The sequence below is a fragment of the Olea europaea genome, unplaced genomic scaffold (genome assembly GCF_002742605.1).
Source record: "Olea europaea var. sylvestris unplaced genomic scaffold, O_europaea_v1 scaffold2436, whole genome shotgun sequence".
In the NCBI taxonomy this organism is placed as follows: domain Eukaryota; kingdom Viridiplantae; phylum Streptophyta; class Magnoliopsida; order Lamiales; family Oleaceae; genus Olea; species Olea europaea.
In genome coordinates, this window is record NW_019242549.1 from 55,792 (window position 1) to 80,548 (window position 24,757).

The window sequence follows — 24,757 nt, forward strand, 5'->3', positions numbered from 1 at the left end:
ACGAAATAGTTTTGAACCAAACCAAGTCAGTCAAAATGGTTTGATTTAACTTTGAGAATTTTAATTGCGATTTAAAACCAAATTGGATCGGTTAAAAAATATAGAAAAATAAAAAAAATGAAATAATGATTTTTTTTTGAAAATTCATCCAAATATGTAAAATTCAATAGTTTTGTTATCTGTGGGTATTTTTGTCAATTTATAATTTTTTAATACAGATATATTATTATTATTTAATAATTCTAATTTATATCTAATAATCTCAAGACTAACATAATCTATCAAAAGCTATTTTCCTCTTTAGAATTTAGATGAATTTCAGTCGACATGTAACACAGTCTTGAGCCACCGGCACCATACACTTCTTTTTCAGATTTTTCACGTCTCTTCAAAATTGAATTGAAATCCGTTATATCAAATTGGAGACAAAGAGATCCTAAATCTTTGGTGATAATATTTGCTACGAATAAAGTTTTAAATCAATAATTTTTTTAGAGCAAACTAAGGTAAGAATTTGAAATTAGATGCGTTTCGTAACATTATACAAACGTAAACTTATATAATTGTTATATTTAGATATTATAAACAATTGCTTTATTATTGTGGTTGCTTACTCTCTAGTTTAGTAGATTTGTATTATAACGTTATTGTATCATCATTAGCCTAAAAAAGGTGAACAAAAATGAAAAAACTATGTTTTAATTTATTGTGATTTCTCTTTGATTTAGTTAGTATTTAAATTTATAGTAGATATATTTAATTCCTGTTTGATCCATATTTTCCATATCATTATAATGAGAAAATTGACGTTGGAGAGGAAGTTGGATCCCACACATGAAACGGCAGGTCAACAAAGGCGGCTGGACTTATGGAATAATGGTCCAAATTTTTATTTTTCCCAAAAAATTTGTTCAAACATGGGCTTAGTTTATTTTAAATTTATTGCTAGTAAGATATAAATATATATTGAATTCAATGAATTAATGACATAAAAGTATACAAGCAAAAAAATATATGATGAAATCGACGGTTTAAAACTGGATCAAACCGTTAGGTTTAAGTTCGAATTTTATTTTTTATTTTTTTTTTCAAAATCGTCAAACTGGTTTAATTTATTTTGGAGTTTTCTCAAACCGATTTAAACAATTTGTTTAAAAATCTGTCAAAAATCGATAAAATCGAACCACTTACTGTTCGTGTGAAACTCGCAAGTGTACGAGATCGTTGACAAGTAATAGATTTGATGAGTTGAGAGTATTGTTCCACGAGAAATAAAATTTAACTTAGTGTATTAGTTTTTAATTAGATTCAAAGCAAACAAATCAAAAGTGATTTTTGTGAAATCTATGAAAATGTATAAAATGCGAATTTAAAATGTATATGGGACGAATGTGTTGGATTACGAATCCACCTATTATTATCCATTCCAATTCTCAACTACGTTTTGTAATTAGTTTTCCTTTCCAAGACAAATTAAATCTATCCTATTCACGATCCAATCCTATCCCTAGTCCGAATTCATATGAATAGAACGCATTCAATTTCACAATTATTTCAAAGATTGCACACGTGATAAATTTTATTTCTAAAATTTATTGCACATATGTTAATCATGCAATGTTCTAAACTTATTGTGAACCTCCCAACACTACAACAAGCAACTATATATTTAATTGGTGATCAGGCAATCAATTAATAAAATTAAGCATGTAAGATTAATCAACAATTGCAAGAACTTAACTAAACCACATGTCTTGAATTAAAAATAAATAATAACGGGTTTCATCGTCATCCAATACATGAGAAAAATTAGTCTAACATGATGTTGAAATTAAACACATAAAATTGGAAGGACATCATCGAGAAATTTACGAAACGTGAATAATTTCCAAAGTAAATCTCTGTCTTTCTCTTTTTATTCCAATGGGTTGCCTCCTTTTTGTATCTTTTTCTTCCTAAAAGGTTCCTGCCAATGTGTTATATTTCAGCCAAAATTCAGCCAAAATCAACCCTCCAAAAACAGCCTCCAATTCAATTTTCAAATCTGGCCTTTGCTATGCGTGTATGTGTTTTATGTTTGCTGCCAAAGTGTCTTCTTGTGTGTATAATTTTTTAATGAGACCAGCCGGCAACAACCCTCATGAATCTGTAGGCGTATGTGTATATATCTACTTCCGTGTTTGTGCCGAACAATCCCTCATGTCACCGCCCAATGTTTGTGTAAATATATAATATTGCAGCTGCGTGTATATAATTATTGTTCCTCCTAGTTGGTGACGTTTTCTTTGTGCGTGAGTCTAAATATTAATTGGCTGCTTCTTTCTTCTCCAATTCTGCCGTGCGACCAGCAACTTGTATCTCTCCCCGTCCGTCGTCTTTTTCTGTGCAAGAATATATATAAATTCAGCCCTATGCAGCCCTTTTAGTTGTAACCCAATTGGAAGTCCAATTAAGTATTAAAGTTGAATTCCAAGGCATGTCCAATTGAGGCCCTTTTTGCTTCTTTCCTTTCATTCATTTTTATTCGTAGAGTTTCACCTATTAAACGTAAAATACAATAATTTAGAATGTATTTTGTCAAAAGACTATCAAATATCGTTATTTTAGATCCCCGAATAAGTGTATAAAATACGCTTATCACTTACACTCCTAATGTAGGGATGTATTAGAAAAAATATAAGTAAAATATATATTTTCAATTATAATAATTACATTTTCTTAATTTGTGTGAAAATAAAAGCAAGTTTATTGTTATGGGACAAAAAAAATACTTTTTATCAATATATTTTGTAATTTTCATAAATATTACCCACTCATACGTCATTCATCTCTATTTATTTATAATTTAAACCAATTATAATAATCTACTTGAGATTACAATAAAAATATTAAATGAACTACAAAATGTATGAATAATTAATAGTAATAAATGTGAATGTATAACTAAGATCAAGTTCATGTTTGGTAGCAAATTTTCACCCTAAAAAATTAATTTTTTGGACCTTTTTTTACTATTCCAACTGTCACTTTTGACTTCTTCATTCATATGTAGGATCTACTTTTCTTTTTAACGACTAAAAAATCAATTTTTATAATCATTACTGAACAAACCTTAATATTTAATTTTATTTCTATTAAGAAGATTATGAGTTCTTGCAAACATGAAGTATGAGTTGCGAGTTTGTAGAGTCACACCTAAAAGACGGTGGACTCTACGGGCCGTCAAGGGTAGGATTAGGGATCTACACCTCTAATTAGAGGTAAAGACGGTGGATTCTACGGGCCGTCAAGGGTAGGGTTAGGAATCTACACCTCTAATTAGAGGTTTATGGTCAAACGTTGTCACAAGGAAATTGATGCTGCCGTAAATGTAATGTGACGACATTAATTATATTCCATTTTCTTAACTGAGAATTGAAGATGGGATTTTGATTGGTTTGACCACTCTTTATTGTCCCCGTCTTAATGATCTACACTTCTTAACTATTCAACAACTCGTCTTTTTCTCCCAAAAATCTTCCCCTCTGCGTTGCCTTTAAATTTCTTTAGGGTTTTTCTAATTCACCAAAATTGAGTCTCATAATTATAAAGATTGCAAATTTTACCACCTGGGCATCTCTGTAGTAGGTGAAATTCTGTAAAGATTCAATCTTTATTGAAGAACAGTTCAAAATTCTGTGAAATTGCATCCACAGGTTTGTTCTGCATCATCTTTTTGCGAATGTGTTTCTCGGTTTCGTCATGTTCAATCCTGTTTATTTTACGGAATGATATTCGGGCTGTTTATTTTTTTAATTAAGTGCTGTTATATTTGTAATTTACATTGAAAAAATCTGAAATACCATGAATTGTTACTTTCCCGATAGATTTAGGGATTTGTTGGCGGATAATTCTAGATTAAAAATTATTTGCTTGGAAAATTAATTCATCTGGGTGCCAGAAATGCCTTTTCAGTTTGGAACCAAAATCAAATGTATGCATTTTTAGAGCATTGAATCGTACAGTTTTCTGTCGTTATTTGGGTATGAAGGTTTGCGGTATAGTCATATGCATTTCTTCTTTTTCGCGTGGCAGGAACGTATTATACTTGTCTGGAATCTAAAGCTTTTTGTTTGCAACATGGGATGCTTTACGGTTTTAAAGTGTAAGAAGAAGAAAGAGCAGACCATTTACATCAAACGTGTCAACCCACAAGAACAATCCCCAACTAAGTTGCCTGAACCCCCAGCCTGTACTCGTTCTTTGCAATCTGCACCTTCAAGTTTTAGAACCAGAGTTAAATCTATTCAGTCAAATAATGGAGTAAGTAGTTCTAGGGCACGAGCATTATCTGCCCCATCAAGTCTTGATGCTGTAGAACACGATGCATTTGTATCCACTGAATTTGAGGAACAGGACGAACATAAGAGTCGTGTTGGATTGATGAAGGAATATCATTCCCCAAGTCCTCAACCTCTTCCTCTTCCATCCCCTCATGTTAGNGAACATAAGAGTCGTGTTGGATTGATGAAGGAATATCATTCCCCAAGTCCTCAACCTCTTCCTCTTCCATCCCCTCATGTTAGTACTTCTCTAAAAGCCATGGGAAGCTTTAAAACGGTAAACACAAGTGGCCCTCTTTATGCGTCTGGACCACTTCCTCTGCCTCCAGTGTTGCCTCCCACACTGCCTTCTGTAGGAATGCTTCTTAACTTTTCTTATGAAGAAATTGCATCTGCTTGCCACAACTTCTCTCCTGAGCGATGCATGTCTGAAGGTATGTCATCAGTAATCTACCGAGCATCGTTTGCAAATGTTACGTCTGGCCCGAAGAAGCTCGAAGCCACTGTAACTCGCCTTCACCACTCCACCCAGGTAATGTTAGATTCATTGATGTGAAGATATTCAATTGATTAATCTTTTTCTGCCTAGACGAAACGTGCTTTTGTTTTTAAGACATTTGGCGAACTCATTCCTTTTTTCACTAGTATGACAATTTATTTTACTCTGCAGGGTTTAAAGGAATTCATGAATGATGCGAGTACACTTGCTTCCTTACAACATCCCTTCCTCTGTAAGTTGATTGGTTTTCATGCACGTGAAGGATCAGACCTTAGGATGTTGGTATATGAGAGGCTATTCCATGGAAGCTTAGACAGGCTTTTGTATGGAAGATTGGATGGTCCACCTATTGATTGGAATAGCAGAATGAAAGCTGCTTTGTGTGCTGCTCAGGGTTTAACCTTCTTGCATGAGGAAGGACCCTTCCAGGTAAAACCCATTCCTCTGATACATAAATACAGTGTCTCGATCACAATGCAAACCCACTATCTCTTTTGTTTGGGTTCTCTGTGGTTACTAAATGCTGCCGCTGTACAGGCTATGTTCCATGAGTTTTCAACTTCCAATATACAGATTGACAAAGATTTTAGCGCAAAGCTTTCTGGATATGGTTGCATTAGCCACATTCAAGAGACAGATATTTCTAGCTGTTCTGTTGTAAGTGCTCATTTTTTCGTTGGTTTTGGCTGTAGTGACTAGTTTGTTATCTAATTCTATCATCGTCTTCCTGCATCATTTGTGCAGGGTGTGGCAAATCTTTCGATGGAGACATTGGAGAAAGGATTGCTTACACCAAAGAGCAATGTTTGGAGTTTAGGAATTGTGCTCCTTGAATTGCTCACTGGCAGGAAAAATTTTGACAGCCGGCACCCAAAGGAAGAGAGGAATTTAGTTAAGTGGAGTCGGCCTTTTTTGGCTGATGACTCTAGACTGTCCCTGATCATGGATCCTCAGCTAAAGGGTCGTTTCCCTGCCAAAGCAGCTCGGGCAGTGGCTGATATTGCGCAACGATGCCTTCAAATGGATCCATCTGAGAGGCCCACCATGAGAACTATTGTGGAGCATCTTAAAACCGTACAAGACATAAAGTATACCTCTCGGTTTCCATTGCAAGAGCCAGGAGCAGTTAGTGGAAAACGTGTGTCGAGGTCACCCAGCATGAACGGGATCATTACGCCAGCTCCCAAGTCCAAGTTCTCTCCTCCACCTCCAACAAGTGGACCATCTATTTCGTCCACAAAGTTGGCTCTATTGCCTGTATCTTTTGCCCCCAAAACATGTTCGTCTACCCTGTCAGCCGAGAATATTGATGTACAAGAAAGCAGGAGATCATCGTCCTCAACCGTTCGAAGGTCTAGTGTCGAAGGATTCTAATTGTCCATAGACGCCATTTTATTTTTATATTTTAATAGTTTTGCATAGTGAACTTACATGACATAGGAAGGATAAAGCTGTGGTTTGGCTCGATGGTTGATGTTATATAAATAAAGTTAATTGTCTTGGGTTTGCTAGTTTCTACCTGTCCAATATGCTGGCGGTACATCCTTTTTGGTGGCCATTCCATGTATATAGTATATAATGNCACGTAGATTTACACACTATTCTAGACCGAGAGAGATGACCAAAAACTTGAAATATCACATTTATTAAGAAATTTCTACTCGACCAGGCCAGAAAATAAAGATTGAAAACAGTCAAAAAGGAAAAAAATATCACGAGGTATCGTTTTCACTTCGATCAGACTCAGAGAGTTCGTCATTACCATCTTGATCCTCCTGAACAACAGCAGCAGGGACTGACTCTTCTTGCAGTCGAGTTTCACTCTCTTCAGGGGCCCGGGGAGAACCCATTCGGACGGAAGCCAAGCTTGTAAGACCATTCTGCCTTAAATATGTATCCAAAGGCAAACTAGCTTCCTGAAGAAGACTCATCATGCTTACACGCAACGACCCTGTATGTACATTTTCTCTATCTGGACAACAATTTAAGTCCAATCCTCCCTTGTGCATTTCAGCATTTTCTTGAGATTGACTGTTGTCCTGGCATCGGAAAAACAACTCACTTCCCGATCTTTTTTCATTATCAGATTGACTCGGGACGCTTTCCACCTCTGCTTCCTCCTTGGGACCCAACACAAACTGATTCTTCGATGCAATTTCTGCTTCACGCTCTGATTGACGTTTCTTCTTGCGCATCATCAGGGTCTTAAAGCGTCGCTTGACCGTCATGCATACGTTGCATACGCATGTTGGCTTGTGTTTACCCTTCCCACTGGGAGGCTGTATGCACACAATGCAGGAACAGCCGGGACGATGTCTAGGATGTTTGGTAGTCGTTGCAACAGATGAAGCGCCTGGCTCGCTCATGTCACCTCCAACAGATGCAGCATTCACCAGAGCTTCTTGGACTGCAGATTCACAAGCCTCTGCCGATCTGTGGCTTGTTGCAAATCTCCTTTTTTTAAGCTCTATGGAAGAGAAATAAGCAGTGATCTAAGTATTTTAAGATTAATCAAATGCAATACGCTCAGTCAAAAGAGTTCAGATAATACACCTTAAAACAAGTTTAGCGAATAAACAAGTCAATTCATTTTCATTGTACTTCAAAATAACAGGCATGATTACATGTCCTAATAAATGATAGATAACTTCTGGTGAAGCACTAACGGAGACCAGGGACCAGAGACCACCAAAAACACTGCTCATTCATTTTTAGATGAATATGAATGAGATGACCAAGTTCGTCTTCACGAGTATAAATGATGTTATTATTACCATAAATGGACATATAATTCTCTTCAGAATCTACTGAAGTTCCTAATCAACTATTCATAATAATGTCAACTCTGATGTCCTGGCTCCAAACCATCTGCTACAGACATTAACATATCCTGCACTTTGAGGAAAAAACGAGAAGCATATTCCAACATGGCAGATACCATCCTTAACTTAGAATATGGACAGAATAACCGTACCGCTGTTCATTTTAAGAAGATTCTCAAGCTCCCTGGCCCCCAATTCATCTGGTGCAGAACACGAGCATCTGATAGAAAAACAGCATTATTCACTTCAAAACTTTTTCTCTTTCAAAAAGTACTCGTCACATGTAGAAAAACCTTTTTCCACCTTATCCGGCAAGAAATGGTTAAGGTTGAAAAACACAACCAACCTTGTTTGATCCCAAACATTGTCCTGACATGTCCACTTAGGAGGGAGAAGAATATCAACAGGAAGTCTTCGCCATTTAAAGCAGCTATCGCACTGAGCCCACTGCTCCTGCTCATCCCTGGATAAAGTTATTCAAAAGGTCATTCAGTAAGCCCCAAAATAATGGAAGAAAATATAAATAATTGTAGGTAGTGGTGAACTCCTGGATTTTTGCAACTGTTAAGTATAAATTAGATTCAAAGATGGCTCGTCGAATGAGGCAAAAATACTGAATGTCTGCGAGCGTACATCGAGTCAAATTATAATGATATAGGACTATAGTGGAGTTAAGTCCATAAAGGAATAGAAACTACATATGTTTTATGAATTTCTTATCTTACCCAGATACGCGGACAGTAAAAATACCCATCTTCCCAAAAACTGGCGGTTCCTAATAGCAAAGATAAATGTCAAACCAAAACCAAAGATTCTTAGTAATACATACAGGAAATCCTTTTCAATGCAGTAATAAAGAAACAATAAATTGACAGAAGAAATTTTCTAAATGTTTCTTACTTCAAATTCTTCGAATTCATGATCCTCGATTGTGACAGTGCTTGGCTTGACACTGAGAGGGGGGCGGAGCATATCCTGTACTTCTTCCCACGACAGTTTCAGCTCCAAAGCATCTTGACTATCAATGTGTAGTCTCTTACTCTTTGAGCTAATATTTCGGCTTCTTTTGCGTTCAGGAAGCGGCAATGACTGGGGAAGCATACCATCTCCAGATTTGGACCCATTCTTCTCAGACATTAGTGGGCTTAAATTACCACCATAAAAATGTTTAGATGGCATGTTAATAGAAGAATTCCTGCTTCCTTTCAGTGACTGAAGAATTCCAGAGTAGCCACTCATTACAGGTAGATTCTCTGCAGACGCCAAGAGTGGTTCATTTTGTAACACACCACCATATAAGGCGGATAGATGTGAATCCTGCTTAGTGAATAACAGCAATATCAGCATTCCCCAAGTAAAGCAAAACATCGTGAAATTTACATATTTCATGCATACGTAAAAACACAGAGAGAAACTAATCTAGTATGAAAAAATGTCTCCTGCAGACAATTAGACTACCTGCACAGAAATAGTGCTTGATGCTTTGCGAAACCCCATCAGAAGTTTTCCTTCTGGATCCATGCGACTAAAAGTTACTGGAAGGAAACAACGTTTCAAAGAGATGAGAGACTCAGTAATTAACTTAGAGAGTGATTACAAGAATGGACATACCAAAAAATATATGTAAAAAGCAGTTCAATATTTGAATACTTTGACTACTGCCGTTAAACTCATTATACATGTTAACACATGTGAAACCAAAAAAGGTTCAGCCAACGAAAGGGCATTTATTATAAAGCAAATTTAAAAAAGTCATCAATATGTTTGAATTGATCCAAAATTTTCCCGCAAGACAACTTTATCTGTCTAGTACAAGGAAAATGGTAAACCAGAAATGTGGTCAAACCCAGGAAATAGTGTGCTCTAATATCTTCAACTTTCTTCCACAGCAATGCCCTCCTCATTCACTCAATTATGAGGAAATAGTGCATACTCTCGAGCATGCACCAATCTCAACCAACCAGTCCCAATTCTGGTTATAGATAACCAACAGCGTACTTGATGGAAGAAGCTAGACAGCAATGTCCAATTCAATCATACTAAAAATAGTTCATTTATTTACACCATGTTTTCGGTAAATGGATTTTCCAACTCAACAACTTGAGCCAATGATCAGGTGTTTGCAATAAAGACAGAAAGAATCCATAGAAATGAAGGCAAGAAAAGGCTACAGAGTCCCCATTTCCACCTTTTTCTCTTTGCCCTTTTTTTATTTTTCATTACACTGCACTATTAGCAGAGTCCGTAAAAGAGCCAGCACCAAATGTTAAAGAGGAATGAAGGAATAAATGGAAGAAGAAACCACAGAGGTTAAAGAGGACTAAAGAAGGGATTTTGGAATTATGACAAAGTAAGGCATCTCTACGAATTTGTTGATTGATCTTTGCTATGTTTCAGGGAATCTATCCCTGGGCTTAGGAGTACAATATAAACATTGTACCAACCAAGTCCAACTCTAACGATTCAGCAATTAATAACCCAACAATTAGAACTAGATATCAGGTACTCAGAGACATTGGAAAATAATATAGGCTTTCATAAGAAACCCGGTAACAAAACTTGTCGGAGAACGAAGTGGTTGAGTTTAAGATAGTGATGATTATTGATGATCAAATAAATGCAATGGACTTCTTTAAAGCGACCATCAGAAAAAGAAGTTAAACCCTAGACATCAAGTAGCTAAGTTATATATCAGGAAGTGAAGAACTAGTGGACTATGAAGACTGATGATTGAGTATAGCAATGCTATAACTTTATAAAAGACAGATCAATGAAATCAGGTATTATCCAAAGGAAAGGGCATAGAAAGATACCTGTATCACCAGCCTGTAATTGCATTGACTGGATGCAAGGAGTTACACCCTCTAAAACATACATTCTGCTATTATTATTAGGCCAAAATCTAAACTGGAATACCCATTCTTTGCCCTTCACATCCTGAATCCTCAGAGGAAGGCCCTCTGGTTGAGAGATTGGCGGAAAATATGCCTGAACAACGAGTTGGACTGATCTCATAAGAAAGCTAAAATCAAACAATCAACCAGCTTGGGAAGTTTGGAGAGGTTGGTGCAATAATGTAATATTAGTGTGCATCTCTATTGTCGCCAATAACAAACTTACTTCAGCACATGCTTTAGGAAGGACTAGACGACCTATTCGCCCAGCATCACTGGCACTCAAAACCTTTTCAAATAACGGCACAATGGTAGAATTTGAGCTTGAAGATGACAAAATTAAGGAAATTGTGGGAAAGTGTTTAGATAAGCAATTATATTAAACATAATAAGCATCAAATGATAGGTAACTACTAAAACAATTTAATTACGGATACTCTCCGGATATTTGTTGCAACTCCTTGTCTGTTATTCGAGGCCAATAACGAGGTAGCAACTGATTCTTAACCCGTCCTTCAACAGGTGGTCTTGCAACGCGTAACTGTGAAATCGTGCTAGAGTTTGTTTCCAACCCAGCAGAAAGAATGGAACTTGGGGGTCTCTGGAAAAGATGGCGAGGCCTACACCCCTGATGAAAGGAAGAAATGGAAGATTCCCTTTCATCAGCAACCACTCCATTCGATGGATTTGCATTTGCAGAAGCAGACAATGCGATACTCAAGTTCGTTTGAATTAATGATTTATGTACAGTTTTAGCATCCACGTGTGCTTTGTATGCTTCTATGTTTTGTGATGACTCAGTTGATGCCTGATTAAAATTTAATACTAATTTATGTCCAATTTCTTCTGAAGCAGGAAAACCTTCTTCCAGTTTCATTGGACCAAGAGATACTGTTGGATCATCATTCCCGGAGGGTAGCAACAGTTTCTGGCAGTCATTTTGAGCATCATCACCTGATTGTGTACGTGCCATCTTAACATGATTTCCACTGATACTATCTGCATTTGAGACGGCACATAATTCAGATTTTTCTTGTGTCGGAGTCTGCATAAAAAATTGGAAGCATCAGAAATTTGTGCCAATTTATGGATAAACACTGTATCATCCACAAACGATATATCTAAAAAACTGATAAAAGCAATAATGTTCCACAGGTTCCAAAAATCATAGGCAATATGCACTACAAAGCATTAACTAAGATAAATTATGTTAGAACAGCTTGTGACTGAATATGGAATAACATCTAGAAAATACATTTCCTGTGATAAAATGCTAAAATTACAAACTACATAAATAGCTAACAATTACTAAACAAATGTGTTTATTTTGTTGGTTAAAATGAAAAACCAATTACTGAAAATTAAAAAAGTTTCAATGATAGATAAAATATTATGCAATCATGAAAAATAGTCTGATGTTAAAGATTGGGTAAGTGCTTGAGGTTCCAATTCTTGAAAATAGAGTTACAATCTCAAATCTTTTAGGCTGAGTTTAGAAGAAGGGAGGATTACTTTGGCTGCAGCATAGAGATTGAACCCCGAGAATTGGGGGAACAGAAAGGAGAATTGAGTTCCATTCTCCCAATTAGCATTTCCTAATGATTTAAAAATTGAGGAAAGACCCAACATGTATGTAATGTAGAACATTAAAGATGTGTTTGGCACGTAATATTGGACATGAGTAGACATTACATTAAGACTAACGTTTTAGCTTCATTTTAACATTTAATGCCTAATGTACAAGAAATCATATGTAAACATGCATAAATTGGTTTTACGCTGTGAGGCTTAGAACTTCTGCAGCAACCAATACAGTTTACACCTCCAGTGTCAAGCAACTCAAGCAAGGAGCTGGAAACAACACATCCGCAATGAAGACGCTGCCAATACCAAACCAATTAAGTTCTCTTAGAACAAATTAAAGAGGATTTTTTTCTGAGAAAAGAGACGCTCAACTCATTGAACAGTTTTCTAGCTTACCTTGTCACATGAATTGCACTTCCTCCAACCAGTTTCCTTTGAGTGAAACATTTCACAGAAGACTAATTGCTCAAAGGCAGTCCTGCAGTAAATTATATATAGTAACATTATATTCTCTGGATGCATTCATGAAATTGAGTAAAGGACAATGCAGATAAGAATATTTCGAATTTGTCCCATGATGGATAGTTCAACCTCAACATGATATACTCTTGATAATGCCCAATTCTCGAGAAAAAAATGAAGTAAAAAATTTATTCCCAAGTTGATGGGCATCCACAACAAAGTTGAAAAGTTTTAAAGAGAAAATAGGTGAAAAGAAATTTGTCTGAGGTTTTATATTCAAACTAAAACTTAGATGGCTTTCAATTCCTAGAACATCTGGCTTCTGGTTACACAGGTAAAATTTCACTGACCTCATTCTCATATCAATTCCAATTTTAACCAGAATTTGCCCCCTTCACTTTTAACTAGTTTAATTTATTACCGAATATATACATTAATCCTTACTTCCATTACTTCATAGAAAGTCGTGACAAATTATCTACCAAGAGCATACAGTTGAGATCCTTAGATCCAGAACTACGGTTTCTTGTCTATGAACATCTAATTATTTTCTCCATGCCCCATTAAACCCAAAGACACAGACTTCACTGCCATCAATATCAACATCAGAAAAAGTAATAGGAGAAATCCACCTCAAAGATTTATTCAAATGCTAAAAATTCTGTTTATGAAAAGGATGGTCCCATTGGCATTTCACTCTTTCCAGTTGAATTAAAACAAACAAAACAAAATTACAGAAAATTCAGAATAGATTAATTGCTTCGGAACGAAACCCCCAAAATTAAGTACCACAAAATCGAAATTTCCATAAGGAAAATAGAGAGAGATCTGAACAGAAAATTTTACCCGCACTTAGCACAAAGAGTGGCAAATCCACCGGATCGCAGAGGCCAACCCTTTTTCCATTCAATTGACGTCGATGACGATGAAGATGCCCCACAAACCTCATTCATGCACGCCCGGGAATCCATTTTCTTACAACCCAAACCCTTAAAATTTAAAAAGAAAATAAAATGAAGTATTACAAGAGAACAGTCAACTAATTTACCAGCAATAATTAATTAAATTATTTGAATATACTAACCTGGAGACTAAGAAATTCTTCCTCCGATTTTTGGTTTTCCATTTGGAGAGAAGGGAAATTCGAATTGCGACACTCTTAAATTCGGTTGGGTTTTAGTAGTAGTTGCTAATAAAGATTTAAACTTCCTGGGAATTGGTGGTCGGAGAAAAACTCCAGCGATCGGAGAGTTAGGTCGGTGGCGGAGTTGATTGAAAGATATGCATGCAAAGAAAGAGAAAAATTTGTGGGTGTCAAAAAATGCATGCACTAGACTTGAAGGCTTCAAGGTCGCCCACCTTTCTTTTTCAGGTCTTCCTCCACTTACCTACTCCCACTCCACCCCCACGCCACTTTTTCTACAATTTTCTTTGATTAATAAATGGATATGATAATACAAAATTATTGTCTAATCCGATTTCAAAATTATTGGGGAATGAATGGAATATATTCCCCTCATCCACTACGAATGTATAGTTTTCATCCAGGTGAGTTACTTGATTGTAGAAACTACAAATACTTGAAAACAAAAATATTGGTTCGGTGTTATTTTCATAATTATGATTCTTGTCGAAGTTTTTTCATAATTCAATCTTGACAAATCTAATCCTTCGTTAGTGTTGCTATCGAAAAGCATCACTCACATAATAAGTGTCCCGAAATGTAAGAATAAAGCTATCAACTTTTGCTCTAAGGGCAAACTTAAATCCATTTTCGAAAGGTGGGGAGAAGCTATTACTGTTCAACTTAGTATCTCCGTGTTGAATTATTAGCCAATGTCTGATTAGTTAGTTACCCTGAATCGTTCTTCAATTTTGCCAAAAATCCATAGCTCGTAAAAGTGAAAAATTAGGTTAATTTTACCAATCATATGGCATCTCGTGTTGGAGTAGTCAAACAAATACGCTGTACAATAACATCCTACTTTAGTCGGAGGGATTATGATTAAGGCGTTTTACATCAAATGCTATAAATTTCATCATAGTTAAATTATAATTATAACATCTGTTAAGTAATCGTTTATAAATAGTCGAAATAAAAAGTCAAATTAATTTTTATTTTTACATTTCAAGAGATTTACAAGTACTACCGATTTATTATTACTCTCGAGAATAAAAATAAATAAATAAATAAATAAACTACAACAAAAATGGGAGGCCACACGCAACATAGACTGTGGGACACTTACTGTCGGGGGGAAAAATGATGCCTCGTACTTTAAAAAACTGTATGTCTGTACCAAGAGCTGGGACAATTGTACAGTGTGGTGGACGCCCATCTTGTTTGACGTTGAAGCAACAATCATTACCGTTTGTTTAATTACTTGTGATTTTAACTAACTTAGTGCGGCTGATGTCGGCATTATGACAAAATGATGTCATGGTATGGGGATGATGATTGTTTTAGGTTTCCTGTTCCAACCCACTCGAATGAAAGGGAAATTTTATGGTTTGATGGTACGATTGATGTTACACGAGTGGTTTTTACTTTTTATTAGAGGGTAAAAAGTTTAAATTTTTACGATCTTAATTTAGATTCTTACAAATTTTGATTTATTTTAAAATTTTAAAATTTTAGGTAAAATTAATTTAATTACTTAATTATTTTCATATTTGTTGTTTTATGTGAGAGATTTATTCGGGTATGTATGTAAATTAAGCAATTTTTGTTTGTCAAAAATTAGGAATCATAGAATGTGACGTGATGATAAAGGTAGAAATTGAATTAAAATCAATATCTCAGTCAACAATTAACGATCACAAATATGAAGAGCCTAAAGTTGTTAATTGGGGATGCGTTTTATCATTTTTGCAACTTATGGTTAGATGATGACACGTACAAAAGGAGGGTTGGTTTTGTGGTTGATGTGGATGAATAGTAACCTTATGTGTGATTACACATTGATCATGTTATAGAGAGATATATGGTGTGTTTGGATTGTGATTTTGTCAACTTTTCACTGTTGTTTTATTAATGCTTAGTACTTGAGCATTATTCCTTGGTGGATGCTCAATGGGATATTAGGGGCTTGAACCGGTTACCGAACCTCTAAGCTTTGGTCGAAATCTTGATGTTCTTTTTCATTTTCTACACTCTAGAGATATGTTGAGTGGTTGATTTGAGAATCAAGATCTAATAGTTGTATCAGAGCTCGAGTTTTTTCGAGTATCTAAACAGATCGATAACTCTATTTGTGGTGGATTATAAAGATTGTTCTAGATTATTTGTATCCTAGTGAAACCAACGAATCTTTGGAGCATTGTGGGACTGATTGGGCTTGTTCTTGGTGATAAATCCTTTTTCGAATCTTGTTTAATAACTTTCTTCGACGAAACGTATGGTATCATTCGGTAATATCTTTCCTCTTGTAAAACTTTGAATGGTTCCAAATATCGATGGGGTTTTAAGAGGAATAAAACCCAGTGATATTCCTTTATCTAGGTCCCTCAAAAGAATCCTAGAATATGAGGGTACAAGATTGATTCCTCAATTTACTGTACTTGTGTCTTAATGCCTGAATTTTGACAGTCATCTGTGACTATGTGCGTCAGTGATTGCCTCATTCGTGGATTAACAATATTGTGTGTGAATATACATGATCTATAGTGGCTGAAACCACTGTAGCTGCTACCATCTGGACAAAATTAGGGGAACTATAGACTTGACCATAACAATGCCAGATAAGTGCTATTTACTGGAACAGTCTTTTACCTTTAACTTTGACCTGGCTCGCCCTTAATCTAGAAGTAAATATGGATTATTTACAAAACTAACACGCCATTTAGCAAATTGTGATGACAGAAACTCTGATGATTAGATCATTATTATGTTGTCTGAAATTTAAAAACTTTCAAAAATTAACAAATAATGTGCTTTTAAATTTCAATGACCGTTTCTGGAAGTTTTTAAATTTTAGTGACCGTTTCTACAAGTTTTTAAACCTCATTGACCATTTTTGAAAGCGCCCTGAAACTTAAGTGACCGTTACTGAAAATTTTAAACTTCAGTAACCATTTTGTAATTTTCGTGCAAGTTCAGTGACCGTTTGTGAAATTAACCCATTTGTAAATGTTTTATAAACTTTACCAAATGGAGACAATATATTTCCCAGATGATTTTTTTCTTTTTTTGTTTTTTTCCCCTTGTGTTATAATATAAACTCGTATTTAACATGTGCTAAATGAAAATTTGACAAAAGAATTTCCCAATTTTAAATATTTTCTGCATTAATTGGGAATGAAACATTAATGCATTGTTGCTTCAAACGTAAGCACGGTATTGAGTACCACTGTAATCGCATCAATTGTAATTAATTTAGAAAGATCTTTTAATCCTCGTGTTTTGACTGTTTTGAGAACACTTTTGTGAGAAGCTCGATATCCAATTTCATAATTAATTTTTACTTTTTTTATTGTTGATTAGTCACCAAATTTATAATAAAATTTCAATCAAATAAAGTGCCCTATCAACAATCCTTCAAGGTTTAACGATCACGGAACACTATCGTAGTTTTAACTAACCGGGTTAGGATATATATGCCAAATAATGTAGTCTTAAATCGATGTTTTCATTTAATCTCGAACACTATCCTAATGATATGATGGACTGAAACGCGATCTTTTATGACCATTGTGGAAAGATTATTTTGATGGACTGAAACGTGATCTTTTATGACCTAATTTGTGAAGATTTTACAATTAAGAATAACCTAACTAATTAGGATTGATGCTAAACTAAAAAATATAAGGAAATAAGTAGTGAATTTATTGTCTATAAATTGCTAAGATATCATTAATATTACAAATTAGAGAAAAAAGAATACAATAGGGAGTCATTATATATTGTTGAACATTATTAAACCGTTGTCGATTAATTTTATTATTATTATTATTATTATTATTATTATTACTATTTTATTTTTTTTATTTTTTTTGGTATTTAGGTTATTTTTTAATCTAATTGGGCTGACTTCAATTTGTAATATTATTTTTAATATATATGAGAAATATGATTTATTACTCAGTCTTCTCAATTACATGTATTGTCAATGTTGGACATTCAATCTTTGAGGCTATGGCTTCTAGACAATTTGAAAAAATTATTCTTGAAGTATGACTGATGCAAGAGCAGATGGCAGTTTTGGCCTAATAGGTGCAAAACAATTCAATGATAAACTTATTTATATTTCAATGTGAATGTTTAGTTTGTCATTTGAAAATTTTGAATGTTTCTCTTCACTATAATGTCAATTTACACGATGTGTCATTTCATCTCAACTTAAAATCTAGGTACAATGCCAGTACTTGACAAAAGGCAAATGTTATACTAGGGCAACCACGTAAGAAACTCCGAGTAAAATGAGGAGACAGAGAAAAGGTCAGATTATAGCAGCAGCCACCCAAATTCATAATAAAGAAATAAAATCGAAAAGAAAAATTTGTTGATGATATTTTTGTACATAATTTAGCCCTTCATATTGTGAATGATAGGTAAGCTATTGAAAGAAATCCATCGAAGAGTATTCACGTAAAAATAATTGACCAAATAAAATGACACAATCCTAATAATTTTGAACATACTAGAGAATCTTTATGTTTTTTGGATCACTAGCCTGATACAGGTGGATTCTTCAATATACAACAATGCCAAGGATGCTGAACCAATGAAGTCTAGATGCATGGACCAATGTTTTCTCTTCCTAGTCTTGTTGCCCTCGCTCCGCTTTAAAAATAATATAAAATAAATAAATAAAATTATTCCACTTTAGTTTACTATATGATGAACTACTGAAATTTTTTATTTCATTTTGTTGAATTTGGGTTGCTGCTGCTATAATCTTACCTTTTCTCTGTCTCTTTATTTTACTCGGAGTTTCTTATGTGGTTGCCCTAGTACAACATTTGCCTTTTGTCAAGTACTGGCATTGTACCTAGATTTTAAGTTGAGATGAAATGACACATCGTGTAAATTGACATTATAGTGAAGAGAAACATTCAAAATTTTCAAATGACAAACTAAACATTCACATTGAAATATAAATAAGTTTATCATTGAATTGTTTTGCACCTATTAGGCCAAAACTGCCATCTGCTCTTGCATCAGTCATACTTCAAGAATAATTTTTTCAAATTGTCTAGAAGCCATAGCCTCAAAGATTGAATGTCCAACATTGACAATACATGTAATTGAGAAGACTGAGTAATAAATCATATTTCTCATATATATTAAAAATAATATTACAAATTGAAGTCAGCCCAATTAGATTAAAAAATAACCTAAATACCAAAAAAAATAAAAAAAATAAAATAAAATAATAATAATAATAATAATAATAATAATAATAATAATAATAATAATAATAAAAAACAACGGTTTAATAATGTTCAACAATATATAATGACTCCCTATTGTATTCTTTTTTCTCTAATTTGTAATATTAATGATATCTTAGCAATTTATAGACAATAAATTCACTACTTATTTCCTTATATTTTTTAGTTTAGGATCAATCCTAATTAGTTAGGTTATTCTTAATTGTAAAATCTTCACAAATTAGGTCATAAAAGATCACGTTTCAGCCCATCAAAATAATCTTTCCACAATGGTCATAAAAGATCACGTTTCAGTCCATCATATCAACGATTCCCTCAACTGATCATCTAGTTTTGTCGTTTTAGGTCAAAAAAGAATTGAAAAGTGGCTAAAAAGAAAATTTAACGTGCTTTAATGGGGAGGCCAAACATCTGTATGAATTCGTTATGTTTTGCAAAAACTGAGGACAATTCTATCTATAAATAGTCTTCAGATTTAATACTACGTACCTGCAAAACTTAATTCTCTTTGAAAATCATGAAGATTACGGTCTACCTGGAATTTGTAGTACTAGTAGCTTTCTGTCTCGTAGCTATTGGGGCGCTTGGATATTGGATGATACAGAGGCGTCGTGGAGGCGTCGTGGAGATGGGTGTAATCAGGCACCGTTGTGTCAGAACGTTCAGATTGTAGGGATGAATTTTTTATTTTTTACTTCTGTTATGGTTGTAAGTAACTATCCATTATTTCAAACCTTTTGATTCTTACTTGTGCTATGGTTTAAAGCTCAAAATTAAGTATTTATGCTTATGTTTTAGGGTATGATGATCAAGCTGGAGGTTCAAAGCTATCCATTATGTCAAGATGTTTTAGGGTTTGAAATGGTGATGTGAGTTTTTGCTGTTCGGTTATATCGTGTGAATAAAGAACAGATTTAGCCGTTCGGCTATATCGTGTGAATAAAGAATAGAATAGATTTAGCCATTCGGTTATATCGTGTGAATAAAGAATAGATTTAGCCGTTCGATTATATCTACGTCTTTGTAACAGTTTTCGTTAATGCTTCTTCTTCGTTAAATTCATGGACCAGTTTCCATGAAATACAAAATGTTCGGTTATATCTACGTCTTTCTAATAGTTTTCGTTAATGCTTCTTCTTCATTAAATTCATGAATCAGTTTCCATGAAATACAAAATATGAGGTTTGTTCCATCACTTCCTTCGATGTTTTCTCCGCATCGTATTTTTAGCCTATTTTCTCCGCGTCGTGTTCTCCGCATCAGCAACAAAGCTGCATTATTTGTAGCGTATTTTACAGATACGAGTGTTAGTCTTATGAAATGAATCTCTTGTTACAAATTGTTAAGGATGGTATGAAGGGAAACTAAAGTTGCTGTTTTCAAATTTCAGGATGAAAATGCGCTAAATGTTCCTAAATATCATTAATAAGTTTGTTGACTGTGAATATTCTACTAAAGCTCTTTTGAGATTTGTGTATGGAATGGCATCAAGTCTGTAAAAGGAAAATAATAAAGGTAGAAAAAAGACTGAATGGTTTGAAATAGTAATGCAGAAAGTGAATTTTGAATGCAAAAACAACGAAAAAGGAGATGCCAAGTTGATGATTTAAGATTATGAAGCAAAAGGGAATAAAGCTGTCTTTTTATGCAGATGAGCAGATCACAAGTTATTGTCTTCTTGCAGGTAAAGAGAAAACCAGTCCTTTCTATTTTTCAGCTAATTTGGAGAAGAAACTTTTGAGTTTCGAGAGGGAGAATCTAAAGGACTTGGGTGGGTTGTACATGATGACGTCTTCAGGCATGCCTTGAATACAGATGTTGGTAATTGGTATAGAGATTTATAGTGTTTGTTTGGAAAAATCTTTTGTTGGTCGGGTTGTGATGTTGCCCATTCTTGAGACATGGACGTACAAGTAGAAACAGGACCATTCTTTGTCAATTTTCTTTGCAGTGGTCGAGCTTTAATGTGTGGAGTTCGTGAATTCAAGTTTCGTCGTCATTTATTTGTCACTAGTTTGCACATAAAGCTACACATCAAAGGTAAAATATAAATAAATAAATAAAGTTACACAATAATATTACTATTCCAAAACTATTCAACCCAGTGATATGCATAACACATGAAACAAAGTTTTGGAATAGTGATTTTCAACCCAGATAAGATTGTAATATTACATTTTTTTAAGCTAATGTTGGATGAGATTCCAAAACCGACATTCATCACACGACCAATCTATCCAATCAAAATCTATAGATTTGGCCTAAATCATTATTACAAATCTGATAGCATTCTATTAAAAGGTTTAGTATGTAGACTCTTTAAAATAAAAAGTATTTAATATTTAAAAAGTTTCGAGTTGCTCTTAAAAATGCAATTTATAGTTTTGGGTTAATTATGCCATTGATGAATGAAATGTTGTACTAATAGTCACTCGGTAATAAAATAACATGAAATCTTGTGTGGCACCATAATATTATTTATTTCTTCAAGTTAGCAAAAACCTTTATTACAAAGAAATGCATGGGTTTCCTATACGATATAAGTCAAAATTTAGGATCAAAACTAAAGTTGCATTATCCTTTCTTATCCGAGTGTGTTTAGCCTCCAATTAAGCTCCCCAATTTTGCTAGCTTGGCATGATAAAATGATATTGGGTCATACGTTGATACTTAATGACGTGACATAGATTTTAATGTTAATTTTTACAAGTAATTGTTAGTGTAATAACTACAAACTAGAATGAGCAGATTAGGTGTTGTGGTAGGGTTGAGATTGGGTGTTATGTTTTGTTCTGCAAATTGTTCAACCAGGTATTGATATGTGTCTCTTCCGTCATTGAATTTGACATTGACTATCAATATTGTTGAAATAAAGAGATTATTGAACATCCTAACTTAGAATCATGCTTGGTGTACAACCTTGTTTACACGTTACCACATGGCAAAGTCTATTTAACAGTTTAAAAAAGAGCTATTTTTTCATCCAATCACTTTTTGATAACAATTCAAGTGTGTACAAATTGTGTGTACAAATGGAAATATCTTATTAAAAAAATAGAAATTTAACCCAATTTTGATTTCTTAATATTGATGGGGTTTTAAGCAGTGGGTACGTATAAAGGTTTCTTCATAAATAGTAGTAGGATTATATCGACATTTCTGTATCTCTTTCTTTAATGCTCCTTCTTCATTAAATTCATGAAACATAAAATCTAACATTTATTTTATCACTGAAAGAGATTAGCCCCAATACCCACTTTTGAAAAAAAGTGTAAATTTATTAACAATTTTTTTAACTAATCTAAAATGTCATTTTGAATAAACTAAAATAAATTATTAACAAAGAAAGAAATGAGTATTGAATAAGGGATTTAGATATATAAAATAGAATTTTTGAGTTTAGTTTTCCATAATGGGAATTACTAAATATTAAATAAAATAGAAAATGAGAGATTTAATTACAATTTGGACATAGTGGAGTACTAATTAGTATTATATGGAACCCATTTTCATTTTATACAAATGAAATCCTAAACCATCGTTACAAAGAGAGAAAGAATTGGAAAAAAGAAATGAAAGAAAGAAAAAAATAAAGAAGAAGAAAAAGAAGGAAAAACCTGGCATCACCGTTCTTCTCCACCCTCTTGGAGGCGACACTAAGTTTCTAAAGAGCGAAAATGGGAAAGAAGAGAAAGGAGAGTAAAGGAAAAGAGGAAAAAAAGGAAAGAGGAAAGAAGAAGAAGTAAAAACGACAAAGTGTCCGGTTGAAATTTGGAGGATCTGACATATATTTCATATCCATATTGTGTCATGTCCGACATGGGTACTTCGACTATTTCCAAGAGTCCGAACATCAAAGGTGCCTTCATATCCATTCTGATAGGAAAAAAATGCTAGATCTTAACAATATTCAAGGCATTTTTCTATCCTTTCTTACCCAGAAAAAATAGGGCCTTAGCTCCATGATCTCCGTTTGCACTGTTAATATAAAAATTTGCCAATCCTAGTAACTTGGATCAAACATTTTGCATATTATTGTCATGTGTCATATTCATCAATTTCCATGTGAGGTTTCAGTCTTTGAGGATGCTTGGTGGGAATTAAATTTAGATTTTTTAGTAGATTGTAATAGAAGTTTTTGAAATGTGTGGTTGAAAAGTTGTGAAACCCATGAAAGATGTGATTAATATTAATTGTTTGACTTTGATTTAGATTAAAATCGGATTTTAATCCAAACTGAACAGGTTCTCTATTTAAATACTGAGGTATTATATTATATAGAGTACTACCTTAGTTCTTACCTCTGAATCCCTAATCCGAAGATGAAATAGATCTTTGATTTGTTTCTGTTAGGGCTTATTTACATATACCTGAAATATTTCAGAAGTCAACTGAAGCTTCGAAGAAATTATTCTACAGCTGCTTATTAAAATGTGTTCAATTGCCTCTCAAAGTATTTTAGTTGCCAGAGAAATGTGCAATTAAATTATGTGATGCTTGTGATGTGCAAGCTCTACCACCTTTCTTGACATTAAAAATTGTGCTTAGATGTGGGCCTAGAGATATGCTAAAGAGATATATGGATGTAATGGCTATTGTGCAACGGTATCGAAAATCAGATATATTTTTCACTATAACATGTAATCCAAATTGGCCAGAAATTAAGCAAGAACTTAAGCACAATGATGATGTTCAAAATCATTTGGATCTAATTGTACGTATATTTAGAACAAAATTAGAGGAGCTAAAAAATGATTTGTACAATGAAAATTTTTTTGGCCCTATTGTTGCCCATATATATATCATCGAATTTCAAAAAAGAGGACTCCCTCATGCACATCTATTGTTAATTTTAAATTCTGGTTACAAAATTTCTTCCGCTCAAGAAGTTGATAGAATAGTATCGTGTGAAATACCTGGCAAGAATATACATTCTCATCTTCATTCTGTTATTGTTAAACACAATATGCATGGCCCTTGTAGAGACCTTAATCCAAAAAATGTATGTATGGAGGGAAAAAGAAGTAAAAATAAATATCCTACGGATTATTGTAATGCTACTATATTCAATGATAACTCATATCCATTATATAGACGTCATAATAATGATATTTCCATTAAAATTAGGGGCCAAATGTTAGACAATCGATGAGTTATTCCATATAATCCTTATCTAAGTGTAAAATTTGATTGTCATATTAACGTTGAAATATGTTCTTCTATCAAAGCTGTGAAATATTTGTACAAATATGTGTACAAAGGACATGATCGTATTAATTTCTCTTTAAGGACAGATGAAAGAAATAAAGAAATTGATGAAATTTATGCTTACCAATCTGCTAGATGGATATCTCCACCTGAAACTATGTTGAGAATTCTTTCTTAACTTCTTATCTTTTCTCCATAATCAGACGATTTGGTGTCAAAATCCTTCCCATTTCTAACACAATGCAAACCCCATTAAAAAAAACACACACACACACACACCATCAATTTTCACTTTTGTCTTTTGGCACAAATGATTACATGTCTATTTAAAGATAAAATAAGGTAAAAAAAATAAAAATTAAAAATCAATCACCACTAAATTAATCAACAAAATAACCGAAATTCAATTCATTTATTACCACAAAAACATTAATGGCAATTTGATTCAATTCTTTCCATCTGAATTTGCTACTTTTGCTTCTCAATAGAGTCATCGATCCTTTGTCGTTAGGGATCACAGAGGAGAATGCGAATAGTTTAATCGCTTTCTCCTCTCCCTATTCATAATTACTA

At 33.9% G+C, this 24,757-nt stretch overlaps 2 protein-coding genes across 3 annotated transcripts; one reads left to right on the forward strand and one right to left on the reverse strand.

Moving 5' to 3' along the window:
* The first annotated feature begins 4,083 nt into the window (after nt 1-4,083).
* LOC111382103 (probable serine/threonine-protein kinase PBL11) lies at nt 4,084-6,335 on the forward strand. The gene is made up of 5 exons (XM_023005973.1): nt 4,084-4,402; nt 4,487-4,854; nt 4,993-5,250; nt 5,359-5,478; nt 5,566-6,335. The coding sequence occupies exons 1-5, from the start codon at nt 4,120-4,122 to the stop codon at nt 6,193-6,195; spliced, it is 1,659 nt and encodes a 552-aa protein (XP_022861741.1). The 5' UTR covers nt 4,084-4,119; the 3' UTR covers nt 6,196-6,335.
* Nucleotides 6,336-6,437: 102 nt separating this feature from the next.
* Nucleotides 6,438-13,972, reverse strand: LOC111382104 (B3 domain-containing transcription repressor VAL2-like). Of its 2 annotated transcripts, none has more exons than XM_023005974.1 (13): nt 13,668-13,972; nt 13,430-13,572; nt 12,518-12,599; nt 12,301-12,417; nt 10,975-11,582; nt 10,764-10,860; nt 10,457-10,631; nt 9,102-9,178; nt 8,544-8,960; nt 8,369-8,418; nt 7,990-8,106; nt 7,796-7,863; nt 6,438-7,288 (listed from the first exon to the last, which is right to left on the reverse strand). In XM_023005974.1, exons 1-13 carry the CDS (start codon nt 13,707-13,709, stop codon nt 6,534-6,536), a joined length of 2,748 nt encoding a protein of 915 aa, XP_022861742.1. In that variant the 5' UTR covers nt 13,710-13,972; the 3' UTR covers nt 6,438-6,533. The 2 variants fall into 2 exon arrangements, with proteins under 2 accessions (XP_022861742.1, XP_022861743.1); XM_023005975.1 differs by having other exon boundaries at nt 12,316-12,417; nt 13,668-13,970.
* Between the last annotated feature and the right edge of the window lie 10,785 nt (nt 13,973-24,757).